The following is a 25,460-nucleotide window of genomic DNA, read 5'->3' as shown; positions in this document are numbered from 1 at the left end:
TTATTTAAAAACCTTAGACATGCACTTCATATGACTTGAGTACACCTCATTATTGACATATGTCAAAAATGTCCTGAGTAAAGAAAAAAGCTTTACATCAAATATTACACATTCTACTTAGCGCAAAACTAAAGGCCATGAAAACAAATATAGTGAAAGTATGAATTAAACCACACTGCGCTGAACGTATTTCAATCCAAAAGTAATTGAACCTTTGCAAACATAAAGTGTGTATTGTATGTGATAAGGGAAAGTGAGGACTCTTGAGGCAAATTCTGAGATAAATTCCACAAGGCAGATCATAAATCCGTCCCCTAAGGGACAAAAAGGGGCCCATGAGAGCGACTCGGTAAGCAGACACTTATAGGGTGAGAGGTTAAAGACAAAAGACATCAGACATAAATACAGGCCCCCAAGACCCACCAAGACGGTTTCCCACTACATATGAAGACCTGCGCCATGCTGTCTGTATAATTTGCGAGGGAAAGGATGTACTCCCAACGGCTGCACTTATTCACTATCATCAAGGATTTATACAGCTCTCCATTCCACTAATGGACCGGTTTTATTGTTACATATTCCCAGTCCATATAACATATTCACAGCTTTCCTGAGTTACTCTTCTAAAATGAATTCTGTCAACATGGGTGAGCTCAACTCAAGGCCTCTCTGGCAGTTGTCCAGAGGCATGTATTTGATTAAGCCTGACATGAAGAGTTTAAATGCATGAGTGTAGTTGACACCACCTGGTTGAGGTAGCGTAAAGATGAACAGTATATTAGTGTCTTTAAAACAAGGGTCTCCTTCAAGACTTAAGAAGGAAACCATGTGACAGCTGCGGGACAGCTGCATCTGTTGATATTTGTCCTTCATCTCCTCTGCTAATATTCAATTTCGTTTCTACTGTATCAATGATCTTTTTTGATCTAGCTTTTTGTTTGATGTTCATGAAGTTCAGGAAGAAATCAGCATATTTGACTTCTGGGCAAAAGGCTTTTGGGCTCCTGAAGTTCTAATCTCACTGGTTAGACTTATTGATAGACTCCTAATTCTGTTTCCCTCTCTGTTTCTGCCTCTCCTGTCAAAATAAAGGCAAAAAGTAAAAAATATAATCAAAATCGTGTGTCTTATTATAAGTTCCTGGATATAATGAATAGCACCCATCATGATCAACAGAAAATGGAAACAAAATGGAAATTATTTTAAATAACACAAGCCTAATTTCCATTGAAAGGAGGCGGATTTTACAGGAATGACACTGACTTGAAATATACAAATATTCAAATCACAGCATTATTTCAGTTCATTTAGCTCCTAGTTGAACTGGATTGTGAGTGGTTAAAGAATATGCAGGTTTTTGCACTAAAATACTTTTTCAGTTTGTAAGAGAATTCATACCTTATCCTTCAACAGATTTTCTTAAAGGGTTAGTTCACCCAAACATGAAAATTCTGTCTTTAATTACTCACCTTCACCACAAATTAAGATATTTTTGATGAAATCCAAGAGCTTTCTGACCCTCCATAGACAGCAACGCAACCATGTTCAAAGCTCAGAGACATCGATAAAGACTACTTTTTGTGCGCAAAGAAAACAAAAATGACAACTTTTAACAATTTCTTTTCTTCTGTGTCAATCTATTTTACCAGTGTCTTTATTACCTTTTGTGTTGAAAGCTCTCGGATTTCATCAAAAATATCTTAATTTGTGTTCCGAAAAAGGTAATTGTGACTTCTATCTCACAATTCTGACTTTTTTCTCACAATTGCGAGTTTACATCTCGCAATTCTGACCTTTTTTCTCAGAACTGTGAGATATAAATGCACAATTGTGACTTATAAAGTCAGAATGGCTATATATAAAGTCAGAATTGCGGGATATAAACTCACAATTGCGAGAAATAAATATAAACTTGCAATTCTGACTTTTTTTCTCGCAATTGTGACTTTGTATCTCGCAATTCAGACTTTTTTCTCAGAATTGTGAGATATAAACTCACAATTGTGAGTAATAAAGTCCAGTTCTGAGGAGAGAAAATAAAAGACTGATATGTTCACAGAATTGCGAGTTTATATCTCACAATTCTGACTTCATTTCTCAGAACTGCAAGTTTATATCTCGAAATTCTGACTTTATAACTCGCAATTGCGAGTTTATATCACACAATTAAGACTTTTTTCTCAGAACTGTGAGTTTATATCACGCAAAAAAAATCAAGAAAAAGAAAAAAAAGTCAGAATTGTGAGACAAGTCGCAATAACAATTAAAAAAAAAATTATTCAGTGGCGCAAACGGGCTTTCATACGTACGGGTTTGGAACACCATAAAGGTGAGTAATTAATAACAGAATTTTCATTTTTGGGTAAACTATTCCTTTAAAAACTTAAAAAGTCTAACCCACCCCAAAACTTTTGAACGATGGTGTATATTTTATATATTTATGCAACAAAGACATTTTATTGCTCAGAGAACATAAAGTGTGTTCCTAATTAAGTTCTAAGTATGATGAATATCAGATGTTTCCCATAAGACTCCTTATGACAAACTGAAATAGAAATGTGGCAGTTGTTGACATACAATAAGAATACAGAGGTATAAAATGAATGTGAACAGCAAAACCACTCACACATAAAATAATTTGATGACAAATTTGAGGAGATTTAGATGTCATCTCAAACTCTAGTGTGAGACTACTGGGGTGTTTTTCTCTAAATATGGTGCTAATGTAGTCTCATTTGAGACAATAAAGAGATCTCAGTTGTGATTTTCTGTGTTACAAGCAGAGCTAAAAAGTCTGAGCTGCCAGCTCCGATCAGCATAAGTTACATAGAATAATCTGAACAGTCTGATCTGTACATGAAAACTCAATTCGTTTCGATGGTTTTGACATAATTCTGCATGTCACGTCTGGTCTGATGTACTCTCAGTGAATAAAAGGCTTGAGTAAGACGTCTCATTTGGCTGAAACCAGCTGTTCTGACCGGTAACCATTTCCATGTGAGTAATATTGCTTGGTGCCTAGCTTGTGTTTTGTTAACATTATCTGTCTTTCTTTGTTTTAAATGGCACCTTAGCTCATATTAACATTCCAAAAGGTTAGGTATTTTAGTGTACACAACATTTAAACCCATCAAGCAGAATAGTACAAATGTCCACAATTCTCACACTGTAACGCCACATTTGCTGTGTAAGTTTTGTGTAGCTCCAAGCTTTAAAAATTACCTCACCACAAAGATTATCCCTGGCCTCAGTGTAAAATATTCCTTGTATAATATTACCTTTCAGTGCCAGATAAAATGATCATGTCAACAACGGGATCGAATAACAAAAGTTACATCCAGAATCCAGGGGGAACCTTGGAAGCAAAATAGCCACTGTCAAATATTAATATATGGACTTGCTGCAACCATCTAGTTTTTGGCAGTTTGAGGTTTCTGCTGTAAAATATGGCATGCTGTCATTAATGATCTATTTGGTCTTTGTTTGATTTCTGCTAGTGCACTTTTTAAATATACTCAGACAGCTGATGGTCACATTACATGCACTAAATTTAACCACCATGCAGAATTAACCACCACCACGTGTACTAGTACAATTGTACCACTACCCACTAGTTTCCAGTGTTGTATTTGGACTGGTGTTTTCTTTGTTTTGTAATAAAACTATATATGCCATGGGCTACAGAATACATGGTCTGTTGGTTAAAGTGTGTGCTATATAAATTGTGTTTTTTATATACATACACTTTTCTAAAATTTTCTTGCCAAAGATTTTCCAGAGATATTCAATCGGGTTTAAATCGGGCAGTTTTATTATTTAAGTGTTCTTAGCTTTAAAAAACTGCTTTATTTGTTTTGCACAAAGGAACATTGTCTTGCATGAAAATTGCAGGCTGATTGGAAAATGCTTGCAGGGAAGGAACTGCATGTTGCTAAAGGAGGTTCTGATAAACATTTGCATTCACCCTGCCAAGTATCTGTATAAAAGGCTCAACTCCTGCTGCAGAAAACATCCCCCAAACCATGACACTTCCTCCTCCATTTTTCACTGACTTTTTTATGCACTTTTGTCGCTGTTTCACATTAGACCCAAATAAAGGAACTTTGGACCAGTACTCCTCTCTCCACACAATAAACTCCTCAGCAAAGGAGAACTTTTGATGATGAAAGGCTTGGTCATTGTAGAGTGCACTTTAAGTCGACTTCTCTTAAAGTGGCCATCGGATGCCCATATTCGACAAGTTCATATGATTCTTTAGGGTCTTAATGAAAAGTCTATAATATACTTTGGTATATTATAGGGCGGGTCTAAGGTAAGGCGCTCATGTCAATCAACCTACGCTGGGAGCGGCCTCTGTCGGTGTGCCATCACACCGACAAGAAGCTGAGAATGACCTGATTTTGGATATTACTTTTAAAGATTAAAAAAATACCACTGGGTGGATTTTTATCATTGTAGGATGGTTGTGTACACAAACTGCCAAAACACATTAATGTTCAAACAACACGTAAAAGTGAGTCTTGCATCCGATGACTCCTTACAACTTTTGCAATGGCTGAAAGTGCCATCGTTTTGGCCTTTATCTGGACAACCTCCTGTTGGAGGGTCACCTTAGATTATTAATTAAGGAAATTAGCAGCAGGTCCCAGATTAATACTAATAACCTGGAGGTATCTGTAAAGCCCCTTTCACACTACATGTTAATTCTGGAAAATTGCCGGAAAATTGCCTAGATTGATCCTGGGTTGGGGACCTAGTAACATTGCTGGGATCAGTCCCGGAATGAGTAGGAACGCACACACAGATTCTGGAGATCACTGGTGTTCTCTAATTTTGATCAGAGTTCTTTTTCCAATATCTCATTTCATTTTTTTACACTGTGCTTCAGAATACAAATATGCTTGAATTGATGAAATATGCTTAAAAAGCTGCCTTTCTATTCCTGTTAGGATAACCTCAAAGAGGACTAAGCAGTGACTTTGAAATTTAGGAACTTATAGGTTGCTCTCTAATTTTGATCTCTATTGGCAACGATGTTGGTAGATTTTTGGAGATCTCAGAATTGTCAAATTAATTGACCAGGAGGATCTATTGCCAGAATGACCCTATAGCGTTATGTTCCATAAAAAAAAAAATCCTCCATTTTGAATTTGTTTGAACCTACTTTTTAAAGCATTTTTCACCCAAACTGGCTCAGATCGTCTTTAGAATGTGATGGCAAAAAGTTACTAAAAGCTTTTTGAATGCTGAAATGTATGTGATACCTCCACAATGCTTTAGCGTATTTAGATCAGACTTGGTACATGTCATACCATGAGGGTACATGACCTGAGGCTGAGCAGTTTTATTGGTCTGTTTAGTTGTGGTACAGCATGTTGAGTCAAACGTTGACCAATCTTCCTATGTCAGCCACTTTGGGCATCGGGCATTTTGAATGTTGTGGTAAAATGCTGTATTTTACAAACACAGTGGCATATTTTTATGAAACTTGTCCTCCCAGGCACCACTTAGTGGTCAAAAGATATAACAAAGCTTTGTGAATTCGAACAATGACCGTAAGTCTCACGTCTTTCTATTCCTTGGGTTGTACAGAGTTCAAGGTATGCTTTTCAACAATTGGCCATTTTGATTCACTCTAAAATGAAAATTCTGTCATCAACTACTCACCCTCATGTCACTCGAAACCCATAAGACATTCATTCATCTTAGGTGCGCTGCTGTCTATGCAGGGTCAGAAAGCTCTCGGATTTCATCAAAAAATACTTTAATTTGTGTTCCAAAGATGAACGGTCTTACGAGTTTCGAACGACATGAGGGTAAATAATTAATTATAGAATTTTCATTTTTGGTTTGAACTATAAAAGTCAAACACCTTCATTTTCAACCTTGTCCTAGACCGTTTGTCCAATCTTAATGAAAATTGAATTCAGACCATCTTGAGACTATACTGGCAAAAATGTATCAAAAACCTTTTGAAATATAATCTTTGTATAGCTCATCATCAAAGCTGATGGCATGATGCCAAATGGATCTGAGGCTGTATTTCAGCAATGCTTTAGCATATCGACACCAAACTTTGTGTGTGTCATTATCGTCGCACACTGACCATGCCACATCAATTTGTACACCTATCGGTCAAAAGTAATATGCATTTACATCACAATTGAATGTAAAAATCATCAGTTGGTTTGATGCTGCCTGCCATGCTTGCTTAGCTTCTCATTTTGCCTTTGTTGTGCCTGGCCCCTTAATTGCTGCTTCCAGCTATATTTTTAAATGTAAACACGTTTTTTTGTGCGTGTGGGTTGTTGGGTTTTTACAATGAGCAGATTTTTGATCTATTTTCAGCATATTGTTGTGCATGTAAACGTTAGAATGAAACTACTTGTTTGCCCAACCAACTGCAGATGAAATTACGCCCTTCAGCTTTAAAATTCACAATAGAATCTGAAAAGTCTTACAGATTTGTGAATATAAACTCACTTAATGTCACAAAACATAAAATGGCTAAAGCAATCTTTGCTATGGTCTTTACTCAAAGACTTTGTTGCTGAAGAATGTCTATAAATTACAGTCCAATGGCACCATATTACATGCAGGCCTTCATTACCAGTCATATTCCCAGCTGAGAGCAACTACAAAGGCCTGCATTAGCACAACAGCGGGGTTTGAGTGGGGCTATGAATTGTGGGAGTACATTATTGAATATGCATGCGCATATGCACACACTCATATCTAGGTACGGGATCTGCCAGTATGAACCCACTACGCTTGATTATCAGATCTACGGGGAGTACGGGAAAGAATGAAAAGAGGGCCGCTGATGGCAGGATGTTGGCATAGTGCCCACCGCTGTGGGTGTTGGGTGATATTATCCCATTCGACAGATCTCTGATCAGTTGCATATTTTCTCCTACAGTATTTTGGTTAGAGTTTGAATGCAAGATACTGAGCATGAATCAGTCTAGTCTGAACCACTGTTGAGCATATGGACTTTCTATATGGCAATGTTCTGGTCAGAAAAGGGAAATCTACCCCAGGCAGAACAGCCGAATTGATATACCTTTGACGGAAGAAACTAAAGCTTACTTTTGTGTGCCTGCGTACTCGCCAAAATCCGACTCTAACAAGACGTACCTCTAGAAGAGAAAGGGCAAATTGTTTGTGTGGTTCTGGATGACATTTCAGAGATGAAGAACATTCTGTTTACTTCTGTTTTACTGATTTGACTGAAATAAGTGAGCGCTAACCTTTACCAGTGTGATATTTATCAGACTGTGTACTCATCACTCATAGCCAAAAGATCATTTGCCCACACAATCTGGTGTCTGCAACAGCATATGGTACTGAAAAGATATAAAAATCTTTAAAAACAAAAACAACTGACAAAATAACAACAGTGACACATTATTAGTGATGCACTGAAACAAATAGTCTTGGTAAATACTGTAGGCCAAAAAATAAAGCTTGGTTTCTGTTATTAGATCTTAAAAGTGTCCAAGATTCTATGGACTTTTTTTATATTCTCCTGAAATGTTTGGCTCCATTCATGCATATTACTCAGGAATGATGAAATGGCTTGTTTTATAAAAGAAATGGAAAGAAGAAAGTAAGGACAAGATGGGATCAGAGTATAACATGCTGAAGGACAAAGAGATGTTGGGCGTGGTGCTTCTGGAGGAATTTTTGCCTTCAGTAATCAGCAGAGGATCACAATGAATTTCTCGACAGCTCCTTTGTCAAGAAAGATACTCATATAGAGACAGAGGATGACATATGTCTTGATCAGATTTCAAAAAGCACTGAAATACATCTCATGGCATTCCAGCACATAATAAGACGTGTGCAGGATCACATGCCACTAACACCTGAAGAGCTTATGATGATATATCTAGTATATTTACAGGTGTGGGATTTCTGTCACACAAACAGCACTAAACAGAACCGATAAATAAAAATTGTTTCACAAGACATGAATGGTGTCCACAACAAAGAAAAGGAAACTCTTTGTATTCATGTTGGTTTCCAAAAAAGTTTACATTTAAAAAATACTCAAATGTCATGTGGTGTAACCACAAGTGAAAACTAATAACATACTTTCTGTACCTTGCTCACTCATTATTTTCTAAGACGTTTTAATATATTCATAATGGTGACTCATAAATGTCATTCGTTTTTGTGGAGTCGCACCACATGACATATTTCTATGATAGAACTTTCTGATCATTTTAGTTTTTAGTCTTATAACGTAGGCTCATGTGTGTTGGCCGCATCACATGACTATTGGCAGACATTTTCTTTTCTTTAAAAATTTCTATTATTAATGATACGTTTTTCTTCATTATAATGTGTCACCCTAACAATTTTGACATTTATGCCGAAGGAATTTTTTTAATGAATTTTAATGCTCATTACAAACAATGCTCATCATAGAAAATGTGAATTCAGGTCATTGTGTACATGAATAGCATTTTATGCATTTTTTAATAAATTAATACATCTGGGAAAAACTAAATGTCCGGTCATGTCATGACCCTAAGATAGCCAAAAATTAATAATGCATGGCATCTGTAGGCTTATGCATGTTTGGAAATAGTCATAAGTGGTTCTTCTTAAAGAAATACTCCACTCAAAACTGAAAACGAAAGAGTTACAATTGCCTTCCAAAAAAAATACAATATACAGTCAAACCAAAAATTATTCAGACACCAGATATAATTTTTGATATTTTTTACTGGTGGGTGCAGGACACTATGGCTTATTTATGTAAGTGAGGATAGCAAAATAAAGTAAACTGTGAAATATTATACCCAAAAATTCTTGATACAATGGACTACCAGTAAAATTGATAAACATTTGGGACAAAAAATTTGATTTGACACTTTGACCTGACCATGTTTTGTTTCATACCTTTCTATCAAAGACATGAAAGACTTGTTCTGACACAGTTTAACTTTTATTACCATTTTCTAAACAACAGTGAATAAACACTGATAATGTGAGAAATGTTGAAGGTGTTTAAATACATTATAATTTGACAGTAATACATTTGTGATTATCAAGATGAATTTGTTCTGACACAGTTTAACTCCTGAGTTCTAGTCATCTTTTATTGTCATTTTCTAAACTATAGCGGATAAACATTGATAATGTGAGAAATTTTGGTTCGACTTAATCAATGGGAACTGTAACAGTTTGATTACAGACACTCTTCAAAATATCTTCTATGTTCCACAGAAGAAAGAAAGTCATGTGGGTGAATAAACGATGACAGAATTTTCATTTTTGGTTGAACTATTTCTTTAAGGCAAGCAACTGGCCAACAACGCACTGAAAAAAAAACACTGACAACACCTTGGGAACCGCTTAGCAACACCCTGGCAAAACCCACCTCACAAAAACACAAAACTCAAATTAACTAATAACATTACTCAAAAGCAAACAGCCTTCATCCAGGTTATTTGGCAGAACTTGGCCATAGAGAATTACTTTGCAACCATCTGAAACACAAACACAGCAACTGCAGGAATGTCTGCAAAAATCAATAAAGATTTTGGAGAAAGTAAAACATACGAAGAGCTCGAAGCCCCCGGCTCCCTCCGAATGGGCCGGTAGCCAAGCCTGAGTGAAGGGCATGTGAGCATGAGGGAGATGTGGGAGGAGGCGTCTAAGACCGTGGGGGATGGGGGCAGACTGCAAGACTGGAGGTGCTACTATTGTGGTGTATGATTTCGGTAACATGAGCAACGCACTAACTCACGCGCATGCACACACATCCAGAAAAAAAAAACACATCCACATCTGCCTTCTCAAATATGAGTTAGCCACCAGGTGTTTGCAGCTGTCTGTGGACTTTACGGTAAACAGAGAAAGACAGAGAGATGGAAAGCGATAAAGACGGACAGGTTTGAGGGGGATGAGAGGCAGTGATTTAAAGAGAGATTTTGGAGAAAACATTAACCGAGGACTTCCCCCTTGCATTGTGAGGACTTCTGCCAGGTCCCGAGTCGGTTCCTGGCCAGTGACGTGTCCCACAGATGGGGCTCTCCAAAAGTGACGGGCCGCGCTCAGCCAATTAAATTGTGCATTTTGGAAGGGTGCGCTAAGCTGGTTATAAGTGCGGAGAATAATAATGAGATAAAGCCGAAGAATCACAAGGGACGTGGTCTGCAAAATTAAGCCCTTTATCAGTACATACTATGTATTTCCCATTTATTTTAAAGGCATTAGGAAAACTGTCTACAGCTGTGTCCTTAACACTGTTGCATGAAGCATATAATTGCTATTGATCCAAAAGAAGATTGTTTTGAATTAATGGTATAGGTGGGGGATTTTTTCTTGTACTTTCCATGTCAAATAAAGGAATAATCAGTAGTCTAATAATTAGATATTTCAATGTTAAGTGGATAGTTTAACTAGAAATGAATTTACTCATGTTATGACATTTTCGGCGACACACAAAAGGAGATATTTCCCCCCCAAGAATGTCCAAATTGCTCTTTTTCATAAAACAAAAGCACAAACACTACTGTTTAAATGTTTTAGAACAAAAAAGACTCGTATGATCACCAATATTGCATTTATTTGATCAAAAATACAGTAACAGTAATAGCATTAAATAGTATTACAATTTATAGGGACGTAACGATATTATCTCGATATTATCGTTGTCTTCCGGGCAAAAACTGTAGTTTTTAAAATATATTTAAACGTCTAATTCTAAGATAAAGGGTCTTTAAAGTTGTGTTTTGGGCCATTATGCTTTGACACATGTATCTGTCATACAAACTAAGACAACTGTTGTAATATTTACAATTTATTTAGCAACTCTATATAAAAGCATATTTACAGCATAATTTTAAATTTTCGGTACACTCTTAAAAATAAAGGTGGTTCACGATGCCATAGAAGAACCTTTTCTTTGTCTAAATGGTTCTATAAAGAACTTTAATATCTGAAGAACCTTTCTGTTTCACAAAAGGTTCTTTGTGGCAAAAGAAAGTTCTTCAGATTATAAAAAGGCAAGAAAGAGATGATTCTTTAAAGAACCCTTGACTGAATGGTTCTTTGTGGAACCAAAAATGGTTCTTCTATGGCATCGCTTGAAGAACCTTTTAAAACACCTCAATCGCTCAATCAGAGACATTCTTGTTTTCCTCTGCACCTGAGTCGACACAATAGTGGTCGGAGTCGGACTGTTCCAGCTCGGTGAGGGTGGGTCTAAGGTAAGGTGCTCATGTCAATCTACTATCGTGGGAGTGCCCTCTGTCTGTGTGCCGTCACAACGACAAGAAGCTGAACATAGCAGTAGTCATTTTCTCCCAACATCTGATCCGCTGAAGACGCAGAGGTTTAACATTACTTTCGTTTTTAAAATGAAAGCGCCGATTCCCATCTACATATCTAAATGCGGGTAAAGTAAACATCATGTCCCAGGCAGAGAGGGGCGGGGCAAGCAGAGCTCATTTGTATTTAAAGGGCCATACAATAATTTTAAAGTTGATACAATACAATAATTAAAGTTGATGTTTTACAGAGCTGATTTTGACAATGTAAAAGGGTGTTTTCTTACACTACTATTGACAATTTTTAACCAAAGTATATTATAGACTTTTCATTAAGACTAGTGTTGGGCGATATGCTCAATTTTCACATCGCCCTATCGTCAGCCTGAGAGATCGCCGATACACGATACTATCGTGCTAATTTAATTAATTATCTATGTACTAAATTCCTTATTCGTTTTGTAAAGGTAGACTTTTCTATTGGCATATGATTAAGTTGTGCGTGTACAGAGCGCTGACTGTAATTCTGCCGGAGTTGTTCAAGTTACTTTCGGTTTCATTCTCTGCTATCGTCAGTGAGTGAGTTGTAAATGTGCGTGCCAGAATGTAAATTATTTAACCTTTCTTTACCCGTCATATTGCGATAATGTTACCGCTGTATATCTGACCGTTGTCATCAGGTGATGTTTTAGTTCAGTTCATATTGAATGCGGAGAAGTGATGTGCGTGTAATACACGTGCATATGTTTAGCGCCATCTGATCGCATCGTAATTCTAATTAACGCCTATAGACGTTACTGAGATCAATGTTTATGTTTACTATATACAGACTGATTATGATACATCGTAATTAATTCAGCCTGAACCACGTTTTACTACCTCTGTTATCCTAATGACTGCAATGCTAATATAATAACACTCCCTTTAGAATCAGTTAATCTACCACCGTACTGCATGATGAATATCTCCCATTTTAACTGCACGAGGTGTGTTAAGGTGCCGTGGCGTCTCTATGCGTGTGTTTATACCACGTCAAGTTTCTGAAGCATCCTAGAACAGACTCTCTGCGCTGCATTGCTAAAGTTAAGTTCTTTGTTGACGGATAATAATAATAATCGTCTAATATCGTCAAAGGCATCAGCAACAGGCGATATCTCTGACTATCGACGATACACGATACTATCGTCTATCGGCACAACCCTAATTAAGACCCTAAACAATCATATGAACTTGTGGAAAATGGGCATCCGATGACCCCTTTAAAGCACCTTTATTTTTAAGAGTGTAGTGATTTCAATTTTGGTGCATGACTATTATATTCCAATACAATGGCTTTGTGTGAGGAATGGGCAGATTAGCTTCAACCCTTGCAATAAAATATTAGAAATAATGACATATCATAAATGTCAAACTAATTAATCCTCACTTCACTATACGAAAAGGAATAGTCAAGACATTCAGCTAAATATATCCTTTTGTCCTCCACTGAGAAAAATAAATCATACAGATTTGAAATAGCAAGACAGAATTTTCATTCACAATAAACTGTCCTTTCAGGAGTATCTGCTCTTTTTATTATTGAACAGCCTGTAGGAAAAAACTGGGACAATTTTAGCGTGACAAACCTAATTTGGGATTCCTCTTACAGCTTTCTAAAAATTAAAAAACAGTCTGTGAGAAAGTGAGTGTCACGACCACACACAAAGGGAGAAGGTGAGTATCTTTCAAGGTATTTATTAACAAACGTGCACAGTTCAACACACGTGCAAACGGGTGAATAATGTCTCTGTGGTCAAATCTTCAAACATAACACAACAGGTGAGTTCAAGTTCATAAGGATCATAGCGTTAGCAACAGTCACTTCCCTCTGACACGATTAACGTGTTTCACAGGAGAACATCAGAGCAATCCACGGGGAGCACAGGAGAACATCAGAAGAATCCACGAGGAGCACAGGAGAGACAACAGGAGGGGGAGAAGATCCACAGAGAAGCATCCATGCAACTTCGATACCAGCCGGTGAGTGAGTGAATGAGGTAAGTATTTGAAGGGTGTGGTGATTGCTGGTGCAGGTGACGGTGATTAGAATTCTGGTGATGGTTCACGGGTGTGCTGTGGTGGTGATTGGCTGGTTGGTGGAGGATCGTGGTGATTGGGGCTGAGGGAACGTGCAGAGGGTGTGACATCACCCCCTCCTCCACGGGTGACTCCTGGCACCCAAGAACGGCGACGGGGACGACCACGACCTCTGGGAGCTGGGCGTTCGGGATGTTGGCGGTGGAATTCCTCGAGGAGAGTCGGGTCCAGGATGTCGTCACGGGGTATCCACGATCTCTCCTCGGGTCCGAACCCCTCCCAGTCCACTAGGTACTGGAGCTGGCCGTTCCGCCGCCGGGAGTCTAGGATTTCTTGGACTTGGTAGATGTTATCTCCAAGGATCTCTGGCGGGTCGGGAGGAGGAGGTGACTCCGATTCTGTGGAGGAAGGGAACAGGGGTTCAGTGTGGCGTTTGAGTAGGGAAACGTGAAACGAGGGAGCGATTCTGTAATGTGGAGGTAGGTTTAGACGGTAGGTGACAGGGTTGATTTGTGAGTGCACGGTGAAGGGCCCTATGTAGCGGGGACTCAGCTTCCTGCTGGGCAGCCGGAGGCGTATGTCTCGAGTGGACAGCCATACTTGGTCCCCGGGGAGATAAACTGGGTTGGGTAGCCTACGACGGTTGGCGTGTTCCGTATGCCTCCGTACTGCCCGCTGGAGATGGACGTGCGCTGAGTCCCACACCCTCTCGCTCTCTCGGAACCAGTGATCTACCGCGGGCACCTCGGAGGACTCTCCAGTCCATGGAAACAGAGCTGGTTGATAACCTAGAATACATTGGAATGGGGTTAGACCAGTAGAGGTTTGACGGAGGGAATTTTGCGCATACTCAGCCCACGGTAGATACTGGCTCCAGGTGTTTTGATGTTGGGAACAGTACGTCCGAAGGTAGCGGGAGATTTCCTGTATTTTCCGTTCGGTCTGCCCGTTCGTTTGAGGGTGATATCCGGATGACAGGCTGACTGTGGTACCCAGGAGTTGGAAGAAGGCCCGCCAGACCCTGGAAATGAATTGGGGTCCCCGATCGGACACGATGTCTTCTGGGAGTCCGAAGTTCCGGAATACATTGTGGAACAGTGCTTCTGCGGTTTCTAGTGCTGTGGGGAGACCTTTGAGAGGTATTAATTTGCAAGCTTTTGAGAATCGATCGACTACCACTAAAATTGTGGTGTAACCCTGAGAGGGGGGCAGGTCTGTGGCGAAGTCAATGCCCAAGTGTGTCCAGGGTCGGCGGGGAATAGGTAATGGTTGTAATTTACCTTCAGGTAAGCGGCGTGGGGTTGTGTTAACGGCGCAGACCGAACATCCTTGGACGTACCGTTCCACTTCCCTGCTCATGTTGGGCCACCAATATTTCTGCTGGAGGAGCGAGAGGGTTCGCCTGCTGCCAGGATGTCCTGAGCCGGGGGACGTGTGCGTACTATCCAGCAGAAGGGGTCTGAGACGGCTTGGGACATAGACACGACCCGGGGGAAGCTCCGGTGGTGCAGGTTCCTCGAAGGTGGCGGCTCGTATATCTTCATCCAGCTGCCATAGTATGGGTGCGAGAAAGACAGATGGGGGTAGAATTGGATCAGGATCGTCAGAGGTAGGTTCAGGTGAGTACATACGTGATAGGGCGTCTGCTTTGGTGTTTTTGTGGCCGGGTTGGTAAGTAATGTTGAAATCGAATCGGGCAAAGAATAGTGACCAGCGAGCTTGACGGGCATTTAGTCTCTTGGCGTGCTGAATGTACTGGAGGTTCTTGTGGTCGGTTATTACGGTGAAGGGGAACTGGGCTCCTTCCAACCAGTGCCGCCACTCTTCGAGGGCGAGCTTTATTGCCAGCAGTTCGCGGTCTCCAATTCCATAATTCTGCTCGGCTGGGGTGAGTTTCTTGGAATAGTACGCACACGGATGGAGGGATCGGGGTTCATCAGACCACTGGGACAGCACAGCTCCTACGCCTACGTCCGCCGCATCAACTTCCACCACGAAGGGCCTTGAAGGGTCGGGGTGCTTGAGGATAGGAGCGGTGGTGAACATCAGCTTTAGACGGTCGAAGGCTTGCTGAGCCTCTGGAGTCCACTGTAGTACCCGGCGTCCTCCCTTTAAGAGGGAAGTGAGTGGAGCCGATAGGAGGCTATAGTTTTTTATAAAGCGTCGGTAGAAGTTAGCGAAGCCTAAGAAACGCTGAAGCTCCTTCACCGTCCTGGGCTCCGCCCACTTGGCCACTGCGTCCACCTTACCGGCTTCCATACGAACTCCCTCCGCAGTGATCACGTATCCGAGAAAGGAGATGGAGGGCTGATGGAATTCACATTTTTCTAATTTCAGATAGAGTTGGTACTCACGGAGGCGTTGGAGAACCTGGCGGACGTGGTCTTGATGTTCCTTTAGGTTACGTGAGTAAATGAGGATATCGTCAATGTAGATGATTACGAATCGATGGAGGTAGTCGCGGAAGATTTCGTTCATGAAATTCTGAAATACGGAAGGACTGTTAGCCAGGCCATAGGGCATCACCTGATATTCATAGTGACCGGTCGGGGTGATGAAGGCGGTTTTCCACTCATCTCCTTCTCGGATACGGATCAGGTTGTACGCACTGCGGAGGTCGAGTTTGGTGAAGATGTGGGCTTCCCGTAGTTCCTCCAAGGCAGCTGGCACTAGAGGAAGTGGATAGGCGAATTTCACCGTGGCGTCGTTGAGCACCCGGTAGTCAATGCAGGGTCTGAGCCCGCCATCCTTCTTGGGGACGAAGAAGAAACTGGATGCTGCTGGGGACGTGGAAGGTCTGATGAACCCCTGTTGGAGAGCCTCCTGGATGTAATTCTCCATGGCCTCCTGCTCAGGACGTGAGAGGGGGTAGATCTTCCCGTGGGGTAGTTTGGCGCCTGGCAGCAGGTCGATACTACAATCCCAGGGCCGGTGCGGTGGTAGTTGTGTGGCCCGTTCCTTGCTGAAGACATCGGTGAAAGACTGATAGACGGGGGGAATGGCGGTGGTGGATTGAGTGGCAGGGCTCTCTATGGTGGTGGCGTGCAGAGGGATAGGATGGTATGGAGACTCTGCATCCGACGAGGAAGGATGGTAGCCGTGGTTCCTGCACGTTTTGCCCCACTCCAGGACCTCTCCTGTGCTCCAATCTATGCGGGGTTGGTGCTTAATGAGCCATGGTCTGCCCAGGATGACATCCACGTTGGCTCGCGGGAGTACTAGGAGGGTTAGATGTTCACGGTGGTTGTGTTGGGAGACGAGGGTCACTTTTCTGGTCCGGTGAGATATCTTACCATCGCCCAATGGTGAGTTTTGGATTGTGGTAATTTGGTATGTGACCTCATTTTGAACGGTGGGAATTCGATATTTAGCAATGAAGTGTGATGAAACAAAATTGCCAGCCGCTCCGGAATCCACGAGCACATAGATGGGGAGAGTACGAGAGTTTACTATTAGTTCAGCGGTAATATGGGGTAAGAGAGACATGGCCGGAGTAATAGATACAGTACTCACCATTGGACGAGGCGGGCGGACTGGACAGGCACTGATGAAGTGAGAGGCTTCTCCACAATATAGGCACAGACGATTATTAATTCGTCGTTTCCTCTCCGCAGGATCCAGGCGATAGGAGTCCGTAATCATAGGTTCTTCCGCATCTCGTTGGGGTGACGGTGTTCGAAGTGGAGGGAAGCTGGGTACAGACTTTGTAGAAGGACATGCTGAGAGATGTTGAGAGATGCCTACTGCCTTCTTAATAAAGGTTTCCAGCGGTACGTTGTCATCGTAAATGACCATATGCTTGCGGATCTGGGGTTTAAGCCCCTTACGGTAGGCTGCTAGGAGAGCGATTTGGTTCCAACCACTGGTGGCCGCTAGGGAGCGGAAGCGCAGGGTGTATTCGTGAATATTGGACGCACCTTGATTCAGAGTGATCAGTTCATCGTGTACGGAAAGGGGAGTGAGCACAGCTCCAAACACGTCCTTGAAGTGGGCAACGAAAGCATTATAGGAGATTAAAGCGTCGCTCCGTGAATTCCAGAGTGCGTCTGCCCATTGAAGTGCCTGCCCAGTGAGGAGGGAAATCATAAAAGATATCTTAGAAATTTCGTTAGGAAACTGGTGTGCGTTGGCTTCGATATAGAGGGAACTTTGCAGGAGGAAACCATTGCAGCCACCCGGGTCTCCGGAATAACTCATAGGGCGAGAGAGGGGCGTGTTGGAAATCGTCGTTGGAGCAGCAGGTAGAGATTGACGAAGGACGTTTACCATATCCGAAAATGGGTCAGGGGTGTCTTCGGTGATAGTGGCGCTCGCCTCCATGAGTGACGCGGTGAGTTAATACTTTTTTGGGCTGGTATCCTGTCACGACCACACACAAAGGGAGAAGGTGAGTATCTTTCAAGGTATTTATTAACAAACGTGCACAGTTCAACACACGTGCAAACGGGTGAATAATGTCTCTGTGGTCAAATCTTCAAACATAACACAACAGGTGAGTTCAAGTTCATAAGGATCATAGCGTTAGCAACAGTCACTTCCCTCTGACACGATTAACGTGTTTCACAGGAGAACATCAGAGCAATCCACGGGGAGCACAGGAGAACATCAGAAGAATCCACGAGGAGCACAGGAGAGACAACAGGAGGGGGAGAAGATCCACAGAGAAGCATCCATGCAACTTCGATACCAGCCGGTGAGTGAGTGAATGAGGTAAGTATTTGAAGGGTGTGGTGATTGCTGGTGCAGGTGACGGTGATTAGAATTCTGGTGATGGTTCACGGGTGTGCTGTGGTGGTGATTGGCTGGTTGGTGGAGGATCGTGGTGATTGGGGCTGAGGGAACGTGCAGAGGGTGTGACAGTGAGGGAGAGGGGCAAAAAGAGCTGGCATCTGTCCACTGTAAATTCTTCACCCCCTTCGTTGCACTTGGATGATTGTTATTCATTCTCACGCTTCATTAATGTGGTCAGTCTCCACATCTGACTTTGATAAACATGCCATCGCTATATTCCACGTAAGTCTGCACCATTACAAATGTATTCTTTAGTTGGATCACAACTACGATGGCAGGTTGTGCCACACAGAGCATCTAGAATCTATACAGATCACTGAATGAAGTAACATAAAACACGCTGGCAGCTCCGACGGCCCTTGTCAGTTCATGGCAACAGCAAGTTTTTGACACACTTCCCAGACCATACTAATATTTAAATGTAAGCCAACAAAAAATGTGGAGCAGCCAAGCCAGACTGAGCCGGGCTGGATTCCTTCACAAAATGGCTAGACACAGTTTTCTTCAATCTTGAAACAGTCAGTGCTTTTAAGGTATCCCCTTGTTCAAATATGAAGACTAGATGACAAACACCGAGCCTTTTCCTGTCAACAACACAATTGTCCAGTCACAAAAGGCTTTGATAAGCACAATCTCAATCTCAGATAGTGATCTAACCCTGTAAACTCACCTGTGGATCTTAGACACGCACACCTCCTGCTACCATCCCCGTTCTGCTTCCCACCAATAGATATGAGGGTATTTAACTGAGGAATGCCATGCCATTGTTTTGGCTGAACTCAAAGCAGGTGACTTCAAGGAGCAGCCCGTGGTGCACTCGTCTAGTCTGTGTCTCAGCTCATCACTATAGGGAAATCTTAGCGTAAGGATCAAAACCGTGACTTCAGGGATGTGATCAAAAGAGATCAAATACTGAATTATTCTTGAAAGTAAATGGCTGTTGTTCTTTGATTGAGCACTGAGGCGTCTCATTGGGATGAACCTTTTGTTAACAGGTGTAAAATATTTTTTTTATTTTGAGTGAAACAGTCAATTTAGTTACTGCCTGACCTTTCAGCGATTCATATACTGTGTATATATACGTGGTTTACCACAAGGTTAAACACAACAATACCATACATGTGACTCACTGGTGTTAGTTTGAATACATCCAAGCAATTTTTCTGTACTCCCTACTTAAAAGAAGTCTCTTATGCTTAACAAAACTGCATTCGTTTGATCAAAAATACAGTGAAAACTGTAATATTGTGAAATATTGTTACAATTTAGAATAACTGTTTTCTTTTTGAATATATATTGAAATGTAATTTAATGATGGCAAAGCTAAATTTTCAGCATTATTACTCCAGTCTTCAGTGTCACACGATTCTTCACAAATCATTCAAATATTCTGATTTGCTCCTCATGAAACATTTCTACAGTAAATGTTATCAATGTTTAAAACAGTTGTCCTGCTATAAATATTTTTTGGTGCAAACCATGAACAGCATACCTAATTACACTGATTTAAATGTTAAACATGCCTGCTGTCAATACAACCCCACATATTCAGATGGGAATTGGTCTCATGTACTTTTAATATGGGATGTCACATAAAAATAGTTCAGTTTTTTTAAGTGCATTATGATTTATTATGTTGCACTTGATCTAATAACAAATTATGCAAACACACATTAAGAAAGGCATTTAAACAGCCTGATTATACAGGGCTTTCTTTCTTACGCAGCCATTGTGTGCAGGCCAAGCGTTGGCAGACAATGTGACTGTTCAGAAAACCTGTATGAACACAGTCATTATTCCATATGTTGACACTAGTGGCACAGAAATGACAAAGTTTACCTGTTAAAGTCACAATGAAATGGAAATTCACATTTTCCTAAATGCATCATAATGATCTTGTTGTGGAAGATTCATCCGTGTATATATTTTCCTATAATTCTTAATCAAAATGTCATTCAGTTGAAGGCAAAAGTTTACATACACCTTGCAGAATCTGCAAAATGTTACTTATTTTATCAAAATAAAGGGATCATATAAAATGCATGTTATTTTTTATTTAGCACTGACCTGAATAAGATATTTATATCATTTACACTGTTTAAAAGTTGTTAACTGAATGATCCACAGCTGTTTTTTTTGTTTTGTTTTGTTTTGTTTTTTTGTGTTTTTTTTTAGTAATAGTTATTCATTAGTCCTTTGTTTGTTCTGAACAGTTAAACTGTCTGCTGTTCTTCAGAAAAATCCTTCAGGTCCCACAAATTCTTTGGTTTTTCAGCATTTTTGTGTATTTGAACCCTTTCCAGCAATGACTGTATGATTTTGAGATCCATCTTTTTAAACTGAGGGACTCATATGCAGCCAGTACAGAAGGTTCAAACACTCACTGATGCTCCAGAAGGAAAAACAAAGCATTAAAAGCCAGGGGGTGAAAACTTTTGAACAGAATAAAGATGTGTACATTTTTCTTATTTTGCCTAAATATCATTTTTTTTTTTTTTACATTTAGTACTGCCCTTAAGAAGCTACAGAAGATACGTACATGCTTCCCAAAAGAGAAAATACATTTTTATCCTGATTTATCCTGATTTTAAATTTAAAAATGTTCACCCCCTGGCTCTTAAAGCATTGTGTTTCCTTTTGGAGCATCAGTGAGCATTTGAACCTTCTGTAATAATAGCATATGAGTCCCTCAGTTGTCCTCTGAGTGAAAAGACGGACCTCAAAATTATACAGTCTTTGTTGGAAAGGGTTCAAATATACAAAAATGCTGAAAAACCAAAAAATTTGTGGGACCTGAAGAATTTTTCTGAAGAACAGGACAAACAAGGGACTCATGAACAACTATCACTAAACAAAAAAAAAAAAAAAAAAAAACACAGCTGTGGATCATTCAGATAACACAATATTAAGAAACAAGTGTATGTACTCTTTTGACCAGGCTCATTTTTATAAATTCAACTATTATTTTCTTGTGGGCTATATGTAAATGTAAACATCTTTTATGTGAAATATCGTAGTCAGGTCAGTACTAAATAAAACAATAACCTGAATTTAGTATGATCTCTCTTATTTTTGTAAAATAATTAACATTAGGTGTATGTACATTTTTGACTTCAACTGTATCTGGACTTCTCTCTGGACTTCTCCAATCATTTAGTCTGTTTAAAAAGCAGATATATTCAGGTCTTTTTAAATAAAAGTATAAATGTAATACTGACAAGATCATCTGCAGCCATACACTACAAAGCAGCACTGATTGCTCCAAATTGAACTTTGAATGGTGAATATGTGCAGTAAAGATGAATATGATATAAGGAGGTACTAAAATAGACAAGTGCACAATTCGAGACGTGCATCATACAATCAGACATAATGCATATTTGTTGCATGTATACATGATTGTGTGTGCATGTGTACAAACAATAACAAGTTTTTAGTTTTGTTCAGGCAATTGCCTTCTTGCTGCCCCCTGCTGGTAAAATTTATTAAAGTCTCAGCCTGATTAGATTAATTTAAACTCAAGATCATCTTCCCCATCAGTCAGAATCAATAGGCGTCAGTGATGTTTTAAACTGCATTGTACCCATTACACACAACTGTGCATAAACAACAATACTCCGCCTCACATAGCTGCAATAATGAGTTTTTAAACCCAAATGTATAAAGCCCTCAACCGTCATCTAATCCACATGTTGTTGCTCACTGAAGCTGAACACCAAAACAACAATTCTGATTATCCATACACAGAGGTCTTCACAGATTTGCACCTTCTGCCAAACCAAAACAATACGCCCACAGGCTTATACATGACATTCAATGTCAAGAGTGACAGACAGGGGCTCAACCCAGGATTGTGGGCATAGAAACCCCCTCAAACCAGGAACAGCCACTCAATTGTATCGCCTCCACTGTGGGTCACAGGCTGCTATGGGAAGCAGGAAGTCTAACGCAAGGCATTTTTGTCACTGGCACACAATGCAGCTCATATGAAGTTGTAGAAATGAGTACAGACATCTGGGCTAAAAATGCATCTTTTGGCGGATGTCCTATATTGGGATTTTTCACTTTTGATCGACAGCGTCTTGATATAAAGATATTTATCCTTTTCATTCAGAATATGTCAGTTGGTTTGATGAATAATATAATAACAGTAATATTACAGTAAAACAGTAATTATTATGAGTATAATTATATGAGTAATGACTATATTAATAATAATGTAATAACCTATATATATATATATATATATATATATATATATATATATATATATATATATATATATATTCAGTACATACTCCATCACCCAGATCATATAATTTGTAAGGCTGACACTTTCAATGTCAAGTTCTTGGATGAAAAATCGCCCCCTACATTGAGAGAGCAAGGTGACCCCTCTTAATCATAGGGGTTGTTATCTAACGGGGCGTTCAGTCAATAATCCCAGGACAGACAGCTTTGGTTCATCTGCTGGGGAACTGGAGGGACCTTATTAACTCAAGGGTGAACAGAAGGTAGGATAGGGGCTTATTAAAACCTTTTGGAGAAACCAGCATTACAGGACAGTCCTGATCCACACTAAGCAAAATACGTTATGAAAGAAAGAGAAAAATAGGGATGAGGGTGGAACCAGTGTACACAGGTAGACAAAAAAGTAGACGGATGACACAACAGGGGATAGATAGAGATGGACAAGGAGAGGATTAGGCGGTGGGGGTCCATCATCTGTTCCCTAATGAGAAGGGCTAGTTCAGTAGTTGTCTAGGTCATGTGCTAAAGAGAGCGCAACACAGAGACCTGCAGGGCAGTTTGCACAGATATAAGCATTATCAGTGTTGTTTTGAGCATTTAGGTCCACAAACATATAATGAAAGATGATTTCAAAAACTGAATATTGCACATTGTGAACAGCTTTCTTATCACTAGGAAAATCTCTCATATCATCACATTTTTGAGCGCCATTTAATAGAGTTCCACAGATTGTATCTGAACATAGACACACAAAGCCTGTATTTATGACCAGTCTCATGAGCTGAACCACTTCAGACATAAACAAATAACCAGAGGCTACAGCAAATCGCCTAATTATGAACACAAAACCTCTCCGTTTTAAATATTTGCTTTGCTTCACGAGATAAAATAGGTTAATTAGTAGATAAAGTAGTATAATAAATGCCATTTTCTTGTACAGTATGTCTGTTTCAGTGCATTTAGTCCACCTGCTGTTTTCTATCACAGCATATATGCCAGTTTTTACAGTTTACTTACCGTTTTACAAACTGAACCTTAAAGGATATAAACAAATTGACTTCTGCATGTTTAATAACCAAGTGTGTACGTTTGAACAAGCTGAACGTATTTATAGGCTCACATTCAGTGTTTTGATAACAAACTAACTCTTTTCAAAAGCGAATAACATAGCCAAAAGGTGAACACGCGTCACAAATGGGGTCTAAGTAACTTTAAACAGCTTATATCCCTCTATATACAGAGAACAGTTTAAAGACCGCAGTTAAAACCCAGTACTATCGTACTGTAACTGCAGCATCCCCAAACATACGCGTGCATCCCATTCAAACGCGCGCAGTCGAAACGCTCCAGAAAGTTTTTCTCAAAATTAAACCACAACATGACAGAACCGCATGGAAAGAAAAGGTGAACTGTCTTACCTTGCCAAGCAAGGGCGCACATTTGAAGAACAAACAGTAAAAGTGAAGTGTTTGGCAGAGCCATGTTTCTGAAGTTATCCATCTGAATGAAGCGCACTAGAGGAGCACGGCAGTTTTGGCCAGGAGGAGCGGGAGAGAGGGAGGGAGATGGAGTCGAGTTGCACAAATGCTGCCTGTCTGTTCGCTTTGTACTGTCCTGCTGCGAGTGGGAGGAAATTTGGGACATTCAATTAATGCTCTCCACCCTACAAAATAAGGTTAAAATCATATTTTTGGTCGCTCATTACGTCTGCGCGTATTAGTGTTCGATTGTAGTCCACTACTATCAAAAAAGTGCCATGCTAGGATGCTTTGGACATGTTACCATGTTAATGCCACGTTTATGGACATGTACCTTAATAATATCATCCTATTCTTTGTTCAGAGTTCAGTGTAGATACCATGGTGTAAGGTGTATGGTACCACGGTACACTTAAAAACAGGTTCCAAAATGTTTTTTGTTTGTTTGTTTTACTGTGATGCCATAAAAGAAAGACTTTTTGGTTCCCCAAAGAACCTTTCACTGAACAGTTTTTAAAACAACCATCTTTTTCTTAGAATGAAACACATTTTCATAATTTAAAGAACCCTTTCCCACTATAAGGAACCTTTTGTGGAATGGATGCCAATCAAGAACCTTAATTTTTCAAGATTGTATATGTGACCAAGGACCACAAAACCAGCCATCAGGGTAAATTTTCCATTTTAAATGGAGATTTATACACATCTGAAAGCTGAACAACTAGCTTTCCATTGATGGTTTGTTAGGATATAACAATATTTAGCTGAGATACAACTATTTGAAAATCTGGAATCTGAGGGTACAAAAAAATCACCTTTAAAGTTGTCCATATGAAGTTCTTAGCATTGCATATTACTAATTAAAAAATAATTATTAAATTAAATTGATATATTTACGGTAGGAAGTTTATCTTCATGGAACATGATCTTTACTTAATATCCTAATGATTTTTGGCATAAAAGAAAAATCTATCATTTTGACCCATACAATCTATTGTTGGCTTTTGCTAGAAATATACCCGTTCTACTTATGACTGGTTTTGTGGTCCATAGTCACAAATGGTATACATCATACATCAAGTACCATGATATTGATTACCATCTGATACCATCACATGCATGGTACCACCTCAGTACTTTTTTCCAAATCTCTTTAATGAAAAAGTAAGTCTATGGGTGAGACTTCCAGTTCATTATCCGCTATAGCGAAATAACGAGAAGTATAACAACACTCAGTAAGAGGTAAAATTGTTTGCCTTATAAACCAGTGCGCTCATAATAAAGATAAAACATTAAAATAATATGGTAAGACAATTTTTTTTTTTTTTTTTTTTTTTTTTTTTTTTTTTTTGCAATATCAAGCAAAAGAACGAGCAGTTCTGTACAGTTAATAGTAAATACCTGGATGCGGATGAGCCCGGAAGCCAGACCCATACAATTTACAGATGGCCGCGTCCACTCTTACAGGAAGAAAAAAGTGTATAGTCAGTGCAAATTCTGATGGATGGTAGCATTACATATTGAAATATTAAATAAACGAGATGTCAGGTATGCAATGACTTAAAGCTACAACTGCACA

The 25,460-nt window shown here is 39.9% G+C and overlaps 1 protein-coding gene across 4 annotated transcripts in view; it reads right to left on the bottom strand.

Annotated features, from left to right (window-relative positions):
- mcama (melanoma cell adhesion molecule a) overlaps positions 1–23,957 on the bottom strand; it is an 86,237-nt gene extending 62,280 nt beyond the window's left edge. For all 4 annotated transcript variants that reach the window (XM_073841255.1, XM_073841257.1, XM_073841256.1 and 1 more), the window contains exon 1: positions 23,822–23,957. In XM_073841255.1, the coding sequence (XP_073697356.1) occupies positions 23,822–23,903 (82 nt within the window). In that variant the 5' untranslated portion in view covers positions 23,904–23,957. The remainder of the gene's footprint in view (positions 1–23,821) is intronic.
- Positions 23,958–25,460: the final 1,503 nt, after the last annotated feature.

This window comes from Garra rufa, chromosome 5, assembly GCF_049309525.1.
Source record: "Garra rufa chromosome 5, GarRuf1.0, whole genome shotgun sequence".
NCBI lineage: Eukaryota > Metazoa > Chordata > Actinopteri > Cypriniformes > Cyprinidae > Garra > Garra rufa.
Note: the sequence above shows the minus strand (reverse complement) of the source record. Positions and strands in the feature narration are given on the sequence as shown.